Source organism: Temnothorax longispinosus, chromosome 4 (assembly GCF_030848805.1).
Source record: "Temnothorax longispinosus isolate EJ_2023e chromosome 4, Tlon_JGU_v1, whole genome shotgun sequence".
NCBI lineage: Eukaryota > Metazoa > Arthropoda > Insecta > Hymenoptera > Formicidae > Temnothorax > Temnothorax longispinosus.
In genome coordinates this window covers 21871161-21882111 of record NC_092361.1, presented here as the reverse complement: position 1 = coordinate 21882111, position 10951 = coordinate 21871161, and the positions used below count along the sequence as shown (strand labels likewise).

Sequence of the window (10951 nt, the reverse complement as noted above, 5' to 3'; positions counted from 1 at the left end):
ATCTTGAATCCCGTCACGTTCTATTCCGCGCCTTTCCTTCGCGTTCTCTGCTCCTCTCTCTTTCTACATTTATGTATCTATTTGCCTATCTCTTCCTCTTTCGTCGTCAGTATATTCGACGCTGAATGGAGATCTATTCATCGCGAGGCAATAGTACGTGACCGAGTCAACCGTTGACGAGCGAGCCGTTTATAACGATGGTATCTCTCCGATGCGACCGAGCGAGTCAAGTCGAGACGGTTATCTACGACAAAATGGCCGAATGCTAATGTGTGTACAATTCGCAATCATGCTGTTTCTTCACCAGCATTGACCGCGACCTTCCTTGCGAATCTTCACGCAAATTTTTATCTCGAGGAATAAGGCCAATATGAGGAAAGATAGTATCGGTCATCGTGAGTTTAATTAGATCCTAATACCATGTCTCGCAGTGCAATTGAATCATTACAGATCGATAACGGAACTTGCGAACTTTTGCACTCGAGACTTTAGAGAAATTTGTTAATTCCGTATTAGATACGATGCAACCTTTGCCATAATCGCGCGGTATAAAATTCACGTCGTTACGAGATAAGAAATACCGGCGAGAGAGAGAGAGAGAGCGAATCAATAACGTTTGCGAGGGAGGTCGTCTCGTGGTCCGTTATCACGGAATTTCAAGAGCACGATTGTTTTTCGCCGCGGCAAAAATAGAATTTCAGGCGTGCTCTCAATAATAGTCTTTTCAGACATGTAAATCTATTCGGGCCACGCAGCGACCGGCGAGAAGGAATAAGAACAAATCAGCGAGCGCAGTGCGCCGACGGACCCGAGAATATCGCGAGATAAGTTACGTTCATCGAACACGCGATTGGAAAAGTGAATTCATTCAGGAGTAGCATTATCAATTTGCGATTGCGATTCGTTTTTTTTCCTTCACAAGCGCGTGAACTTTAACGTAGTTTTATGTAACAATCGCGCGTCCGTTGAAGATTTTTAATTCCTATCAGACCCAACGGATGTAAACTGTTTGCGAATACATGATAAGCTTTGATACAATCTGTATAACATTTCGCTTGCATAACAAAGTGAGTTAAAAAAAACAGATATTGATTGGTGGGGCGTGAGGCATCCGAGGTCGTGGGAATATATTTCGGCATTTTTATCGCCGAGAAAATTCGTCGTGATTCATATCTCTAAAAATTCCATGCTCTTTTAAAACAAATTCCACGATAATAAATATTATTTTTCATTCCGTGATAAAAGAATATTACGAATTAAAAAGCGTAATAAAACTGAAAAGTATAAAATTAAATAAAATACCTTTAAAAACAATTTTAATTTTGATATGTGCAACATTTGGCAACTTTTTTTTTTCTTTGAAATTGTCGATAAAAATGGTATGTATAAGTACGGGGCATATGTATGACGGAGAATTATCGTGTTTCATATCCAACAAATATTCCTTTCACAAACATTTTCGTTACGGATCAAAAGTTTCTCTGTGCTCGGCATTCTAGGTAAGCGGACCACACGTACGGTAATATTTCAGCAGCAAATTCTATCGATGAATGAAGTATCAAACATCATCTTAGCGCAGACGTCATCCGCGTCTCATGCACGCGCGACGTTTCAAGTCGCCGAGCGATAAGATAAATTTTACATCGGCATCAGACGTGAAGTGCCATGCAAGTTGTTTGTCGACGATTTCGCTTTTAGAGTAAGATGCCCGATAAAATAAAATAAAAAGAAATAGAGAAAGACATATAAAAACAGATCAATACACATAATGTAGGAAATGCAGATTTTTCAGTTTTTTTCCGAGATACGTGATTTATCTGGTGATGAGTGTTTTTCTCTTTATTCGAACTCGTATTTCGTCGAAGCGGATGGTAATCATAATCCCGATTGATACGTACTTATAGTACATAAATTTAATATCGATTTGATGTCACGGCTGGAATGCTAATATTGCTCGTCACTGAATGCGTAATTTATGCTATATGCTAATGCCTACGTCACGTACGTGTGCAATGCGTCTATATCGCAAACATGTGTTTAATCGAAAAGAGCGAACAACGTAATTTGACCTAATACATTTCACATATCGCAGCAAGGATATCGCACGCTCGTTACGTAATATTTATGAACGCAACGAGACAACAATGTAGCGAAAGGCTTACGGTGACGTTTTATCTTAGATCGCGTCGCGCCGATATAATAATTGACTAACGAAGCCGTTAACAAAGCTCCGTTCGTTAATTAACGCCGCATGAACAGGTGCGTTTAATGGCGATCATATGGAAATTAAATCTACGGACAATGTCGAGAATGCGTTCGGCGAGTGAGTCAACGTGCAAAGTGCGCGCGTAGCCGATCAGGTAACTACCCCGAGACAGAAGGAAAGGCAAAGGGACCTCACGCGACGCGGAAAGCCAGACGAGAGACTTTCGTCCGACACGTGGCGGTATTGATGTTCTTTTATTATTTCGGGATGTCGCATGTAAAAATAAGATAACGGTTGCCAATGTGTGCGACATATTCGAGAGAAAACGACAGCGCACGTTCAGCTGGTAGATTTTCCATCACGTGATTATATCAATTATTGAACTCTTCATCTATCGCATGAAATCGAATAATTGAATATTACATATTTTTGGTTCATTTATGGAGTTATAAAATGGTTTCTTAATTGGATTAGTTGGATTTAATTGAAACTTGAGCAATTCTGTTTTTTTTTTCTAAACATGGAGAATTACGAAAGAGCGGAGTCTCGCTTAGATTTTACAATTAGTGATTTTTAATTGATATGTATCTATGGATTTCATAGAACTTACGGACTATTTTATGAGAAATTTTGATAACGTGAGATGGAAAAAAAGATTATATAATACGTTAAGCTTATTGTAACGATGTGTAACAGATATAAATATTATCGCTTCGCGAGAGACTCATAAATTGCATAATAATATTACTTCAAATTAAAAATGTAAAATAGAAAACAACGACGCTTGTAACGACATTACGAAAAGCAGGTTTATTCTGGTTGGATTTGCCGGCCTGGATACCTTATCGATTACACTGATTAATTAATCAGTCAGACGTTGCTACGATTATATCCACCTCGAATGCAAGCGAAATTAAATTAGAGAACAGCCCATTCACGACTCACATTAATAGCTTATCGGAAAAATCAATGCCACAGCGTTCCTGTCGCTTGTAATACCTATATCGTCGCCGTAAGTTAAAAATTTAAATTATTATTAAAAAATAATAATTGCATTGTTTATGAAACCGTGATTGCATTACTTATGAAACCTGACGAATATTTTCGTTTCAAAGTTGGGATTTACGTATAAAATTTCTGATAATCGAATTATATGCGTTTAAATTATGGAATGAATTGTATCTGCATCGGATTGTGACAGTGGTTTCTATATTATTGCATGCAATATTATATTATATTTTACAGCGTTCTCTAATAATCCTTGTCGATAATTCGATATTTGCAGGCAATGTAAACTGCGATTATAGGAAATGTAGATAAATTTTACATAAACCTCGAATCAAATAATAGGAAATATGTTCGGCAATTAGATTATACGTTCAAATAATTGATATGCGATATAAAATACGTTTATAAATGGATACGTTTGCGTTTGGACTTTGTATAAAGAGTCGAGAATGCATAATATTGGTAGAAATATGTCGTGCATGCAACGAAGGAAGCGGATGAACCGCGCCCACACTTAATTCGAGATCGATGGCTGAGTTTTCAGTCGTTAAATCAGTTAAGTAACCCGTCATTAAAACAATCATAACAGTCTACTCTGTCTACTTCAAGCGGTATAAAAGATTGCGCAACGAGAAAAATATAAAATTAAAACCGAACTAAATTAAAAAAAAAAAGTAATGATAATTTCGGGCACCGCCTGAAACGTATGTTAATTATATCGGATTATATAATCAATAATGTTTAACGTCACTTTTCGTGTCCCGTGTTGCGATGATCCGAGAAAATACTGATTCGAAGGTGAAAGCGTAAAATGACACACGCATAGACGAGGTCGAGTGTGAAAAAGTCGCCGAGGCGACTTACAGCGAAGAATTCCACGACTGTCAAAACAGGGAGGAGCGGAAAGTAGGATAAGGAGTTAACTATGGTCGAAGGAGTGGCGCGCTGCGTCGCAGCGTTTTATAAATAATGCGTTAAATAGAACTAAAATTACATTGTCCCTTTATATCTCTTTGCCGCTACGCACACAGAAAGCAAAGAAGAGATAGAAGGCCAAGAATGGAAGGCGTGGGACGCGAATGCACTAGCTGCGAGGCGCATGAGCCACGTGGGTAGCATGTAACAAAAATATTATAACGAATGATGAAAGACGATGCAATAATAGCGCTCGGTGTTTAATAGATGGGAGAAAAATGTAAAAATACGCGAGACGCGTCGCGCAAAATAGGGGAAATTGGATCAGTCATGCCTCTCATCGTTCCCTGTATGGAATAAAAGTGAAATACGAGTATAAAGCGTTAGCAGCAAGAGAGAGGATTCAAAGTGACGCGACTGGGAACTACGTTACTTTGCCGCTTTTGCCGTCACATGGAAGATAAGGGGGGAAAAAAAAACCCAAGAACGAAAATGGTGTGTAGGACGACGAAGTTGCCGCATCGCCGTGGTGCGGCAGGCAAATGTATGACGTAGGCAAGGCGACCAACGGTGCATGCGACTAGAACGACCAGAGGCGCATGCAGAAGGTCTGGCTGCATGATGCGGGAAGGGATGCTATTTCTGGCGGCTTAGGTTTCCCTTTCTCCTCCCCTATGCGTCGCATTTCCTCCCGCGCACGACGCCACTCCAAGTCTCGTTTCTCTCAACTGGTACGTGCAGGATTTCTCCGTTTCTACGATCGAACGATTCAAGTCGCGTGGTCCATTCGAACATTTTCGGAACAATAACGCTCGCCATTCTTCTTTCTCTTTGTTCAGCGATCGCGGTAAATAATTTTACTTCACCTACAAATATTTGTTTTTACAAATATTGGTTAAAATAAACTGTTGGTTAAATAAACTTCAACTGATTCAACTCAATCTCTAAAAAGCAAAAAGTGACTTAAAACAGTTAATTTCAATATTTGTAATAATACAAGCGCCACTCAAAGCTGGCTTTTGTATAAACTCTTGAAAAATATCGTCTAAAATAAACAATTCTAACCGCTACGAATTTCGTATAATAAATGTGCAGTATATATTTTCTGTTTTCTATCTTGGTCACGTAAATCAAGTTATTTGATATTGATCTTTTCGTCTAAAATTCAACAGAGTATTTGTTATATTTCAGCGTCATCGCGTTAAGAAGATTCAAAATATTGTAGCATGCATAAAAAATTAGTCGACATATTTCACAATAAAATTCATGTAATTGTAACTGGTAAAACATATATAGAAAACATAAAACACTACTAATATTTTTATACATATATTACACTTAACATTTACCGAATGTCAGGCTTTATTATTAGATTATTGTTGTAAAAAATCTTAATATAACGTAGTAGGCAAAAGTGCATCAAAAAATAAATTGATCAAAAGATAAAGAAAAATCGAAAAGTAAAATCTTTATCATATGCACTTTAACTTGCAAGATATTAAAAACAAGAACCTATAAGATGGAGATATATACATTATTATTTCTATTATTTTTCGGATCAATTATTTACAGATCTATCCGATAGATCTTGGTAAATTTAAAAATATTAAAAAATTAAATTTTAGAGTACTTTTTTCCGATTTTTCATATAAAAAACTTTGCTCATTGATAGATTTTATATTTATAAAGTTGTAAGAAAACAATAAAAAGTCGCCAATAGTTACAGCAAACTTTTACAGAAACACTACGTTTTACAGAGCGCCGCGAGTTTCTCGAAGAGTCAGTATCTCGATTGAAGAAACCAAGAATCTCTGGTCTCGACGCCGCGACGCGACTGTTGTTCACTGCCTCGCAACGTACGAATCAGCGGCGACCAGACGCGTTCGGCTTCGCTGAGCGATGCGATGGTCAGAAAGTCAGAGAGAAAAGAGGAGGAGGTACAGAGAAGAGAAGAGAAGAAAGAGAAAGAGAAAGAGAGAAAGAGAGAGAAATGACGGAGGCAGAGGGCAGAGGCGAGACGGACGAGGGTCAATCGGTGACAGAGAGATGAAGGCTGAAGGCGCGTGGGGGAATATAGCGAGGAGAAGAACGGGAGGGGAACCGAGTGCCGGTTCTACGTTCATTCATAAAACGAAGGCGGAGAGCGACAAGGAACGAATTGTTAGTGGCACTCGCACAATCACCGGCTCGGCCAACGCGCTCTCCGCTTGCCAACGTCGTCGAGAGCGAGGAATATCCGCGGCGCGTCTCACGCGGTTGCCAATGTTGCCATTGCTTGGACAATTATTCAACAGAGTTTTAATGTCTTTCTTATATAGAATTAATCTTTACAGATCATCTCATAAGCTGTTGCGAATCTCCGATTCAAAACGAACATGTTAAGATGTGTGTTAGCCTATAATTTACTAACGTAATAATTTAGAATAATTATAACTTGTACATCTTACGTGTATGTATGTAATTTCGTATAATTGTAATTAATTTTATTTAATACAAGGCCCGATTAATGCAAACTGCAGATAATCATATATTATTATTGTTGACATTTGAGAAATACATAAAAATCTATCTCAGGAGATACTTTCTTGGTTTATGCAATTGTTTGATTTAAAACACAAAATATGATACATTTCCTACTTATTCTGTGTTGCGTATCATTAGTTAAAGTATCAACTTACCTTTATAGATCTATGGTCGATGGGATAGCCGCTCTTTCTGGTTCCAGGACTTTCTTCATAGAAGTCCTGTTCCTCCTCGTAGTCGTACAGGTCCATCGATTCCATGTCCATCTTGGCTGTAAAGAAAATTACTTATTAATTACTTAATCACAAGGTATACGACGGCAAAACAAGCACTGATATGCAAATATTATCCATGCAAATAATCGCGTGAACGAACGCACGCAAGGAGAAACATGGATTAAATTTTCGGGCTTGCGTGGTTCTTTGCCCGGATCACATGACACGACGTCCCAATTATAATTTTATACCGACTTCGCCGGCTTGGCACGATATTCTGGTTCGCGGGATACATTTATTTATCAACCGCTAAATAGTCCGCTTTTAGATACGCGGTCGATACCGTCCGGCAAAGAACGAGCCGTGATAATATGAATGAAACGAGTATTTTAACAATCAGTAATTATATCACTTCGCCTTACACAATTTGTCCGCTAATACGGTAAAATGTTCTAGGAGTTTTAATTTTAACTTTGATGACTAATTCTTAAATAATCTGTAAACCGATTTATTTTTTAATTCAAATGGCATATGATTTGATTATGTTTTTTTCTTACTTAAGTTATAATTTAACAATTAAGATTAGTGCAAAAAAAATTTTAAAATTGCAGACAGCATGATGCAACAATTACGTTTCTTCGTTTATATTAAACAAAGTGTAGTTGTAAAAATTTAACCGATTTTAAATTTCTAAAATCTTTAAACTTTTACGAATTCTTTAAACACTCTTTTAATAAGACGATAAATACTTACATAAAATTAAGTGCGAAAAGCTTTTATCTATTCCTTGAAACACGAAGACACTTTAAAAACTTCTGCGTGAAGCGATAATCCATTTTTACTAATTAAATTAACTTATTGTAATAGAGATTTCAATCGATCTGCAATATTATTTAAAGCGATCTATAATGAAGAAGTTAAACTAATTGGAAGTATATTAATTGGAAGGAGGCTTATTGTTCAGTTTCGGATGGGGCGACGCGAGGCGCAAGAGGTATTCGAATCCGTCGCGACGAAGATCAGGTTACTCCGGCTGGAACCCCAGCCGCCAGATGGTAGACGGAAAACTGTTGGCTACCTCGACTCTCACGACCCTTTACACGCAGCTCAAATGCGTCTACAAGAAGTTCCAAAATATACGGACGATAAAACACGGGGATTCCTTAAAGGGGATTTTTGCGCGACATCGATAATTTCTGTCTACACTCTAGATTATCAATCTAGCTTATCACTCGTACCAAAAAATGATACGGCTCGCAGGTACACTTCGAAGATATTGTTTAATATAATCGACACTTAATATTATTATACGCTACCATTGTTTGTAAGCTTCATTTTGCTGTACAATAATGTAATATACTGTTTGCTATATATGGCTTACAGCGAATACGGCTAAAAAAAATATATATTAATTTGAAGACTATAGATGCGCTCTATTATTTAAGACTTATGCAAATGGTAAGCGTGATTAATGCGTGACACTCTCAGCAGCTCATGCACTGTACAGTGATATGCACTCAACTAAATATAAAATAATTGCATAGAGACTGATAGAAGTTATCTCGCGAATTATCGGCCCCCCTGCCGCGAAATTCGACGGCGATAAAGAAAACTAATTAAAGTGGATTAGCTTATTTTTTTATCTCTCATAATTATCTTTATCCGTAATTATCACGCGACAGTGATTGATAATTTTATTACACAAAGCAGATAACACCCTTCGATGAAATCATAACTTTTTAGAAATGAGACGTAGCGAGTTCTCTTAAGCCGAGATTTAAAGAATGATAAATCATATCTGGCACCCCGCGACGTGAATGTCGCGAATATCCAAGCAAATGTTCCGGTTATCGCGAGAAAGTCAAGATTAGCTTCGAAATTCTTCAATTTTGCACGTATGGCCATGTTTGTTACGATAGCGTGTTTTTAAACGCAGTAGACTTGGTACAATTTGTGTGTTGGAGGGATATACTTCATTATCATCCAGATATTTATCTGCGACATAGCGAAAGATAATATCATGTATTCCCAGAAACTGTTTATCGCGAATAGCGAACAAAAAAAAATGCCGTACAATATCGCACTGAAATATCAATAGTCTTCGTGAATAGCGAAGAAAAAAAAGGAAAAAGATGCCGTACAATATCACACTAAAATATCAATGGTCTTCGTGAATAGCGAGAAGAAAAAAAAAGATGCCTTACAATATCACACTGAAGTATCAATGGTCCCCGCCATTTCTAAGTTCTAAAATAGATCGCGCGAATAAATTCAAGATAGCTGATAACACTATCGCATATTAATGAAATGGAACGTCACATGATATGTCATTTGATTAATCAGAGCAGTCAATTATTGCAATAACACTTTCAAACAGGCTGGTTATTTCATTATTGATATCTTGAATTCGAGCCGCCGTATCGTATAAATTTATTATTTTTATAACAATATTTTTATAAGCATATAATAACACAATATTTATTATATAAATTATACATAAACTTTGTATCTTTGAATTGCATACAACTCATTGTCAGATAAACTCGACATTAACTTTCACATAATATTATTGCGGAATTTTATTTTACTTACTTTATTTGTCTGCTTTCCCTACTTGTGTGCGTTATCATCGATCTATCGATTATATTTGCCGGTTATCAAAGAGAATCAAGTGCCCAGATAGATAACTAGTTGCAGGCGGATTCAAAACCAGTAAGCAAACAAGCTGTTTCGGCAAGTTCGATATATTTTTGAATCACGTATTTTACTTTTTATTAAAATTTTGAAAACGATTCTAGATGCAATGTTTAGGTTGGACGGTCTAAAGTGTAAATTTTTATAGGTATTTTTTTCTTTTAAGGCAGGTATAGGAATGTCTTTTATTCTTGTGTCTACCTGGTTTTCGACGAAACCCTCAACAGGTGAAAAAGTTAGGAGAAAAGATCACTCGATAAAGAGGGTAAAATGGCGTTTTGTCTCAGTCTATTCGTTCTCGATGGAAGGGTGCTAATGGTCCATTGTGTCTGCGTGCTACTGCGTAACGGTACATTCGTTACAATACTTTAACTTTTGGTCAAGAGAAAATATATGTATGAGCAGTTCAAATAGACCGTGTATGTATGTGTGTGTATTTCATTCAATTGTATGTATATATGCTTAAAATAGCACTGAATAACTGATTTATTTAACAGAGAGGAGGATTTATTTTAACGATTTTCTTATTTTTTATAATACTTGATATCGAAACTTCTATTCGTTTACTTCTATTTATTAATATTTATAAATATATATATTCTTATATATATTTATCTAATTTTACAATAAAACGAATGTTTCGCGTAATATTTAAATAATTCTTATTACAGTGCTTGGCATTTATTGTCAATATTATTTTTTAAGCCAACTCTATAGCTGCCAGATAAATTTAATTGGTATTTAATTGATATTTCGGTTTTTTTCTAGATCGTAGAAATTCACTTTATAATCACTATTACATTTATAAGTATACCTATCATCGTTTGAAACCGTTTTTCATTTAGTTCAATTCATTATCAATCAAATTATTACTGTACGCTGTAGAATATGATAACGTTATTGATAACAAACGCTCAAATAACGCGACAGACTGTATTAATACGTGCCCAAAGTAGCCCGCCCGTCGCAAAAGTGGAGTGTCTATTGTCTCAATCTTATTGAGAGCAACGTAATATCTTTTAAGGGGCTGTTACTGGGTTTCCACATGCGGGCAGACGAACCTTTCACGTTATATCTGGCGCGTACGCACCCGTATGCCAAACTCAACATCTTTGATAGCCCAGAGGAAAATTATGAATCATCCTTTTGATTTTAGATGGATCGCAAGTAGTTCATCATCCATTCGCAAATTAACCCCTTCTGCGGCCCAAATTAACTTCAACAAGCCAAACGTTCATAAGTCAATATTGAAAATTTCGATTTTACCAGCCTACCACTTATTCAAAAAGTTCTTTTTATACATAAGATATCCTATAAAAATTCTCTAAAACGGCTTGTCAATTTCAGCTTCGTATTTCTATAAAATTATTCGTCGAATTATCGCAGATCG

General features: G+C 36.6%; 1 protein-coding gene across 4 annotated transcripts in view; it reads right to left on the bottom strand.

Moving 5' to 3' along the window:
• The window catches only part of Pnt (ETS transcription factor pointed), a 103439-nt gene that overhangs the window by 88695 nt on the left and 3793 nt on the right, over window positions 1–10951 (bottom strand). For all 4 annotated transcript variants that reach the window (XM_071776413.1, XM_071776412.1, XM_071776415.1 and 1 more), the window contains one exon: window positions 6808–6923. In XM_071776413.1, the coding sequence (XP_071632514.1) occupies window positions 6808–6923 (116 nt within the window). The remainder of the gene's footprint in view (window positions 1–6807; window positions 6924–10951) is intronic.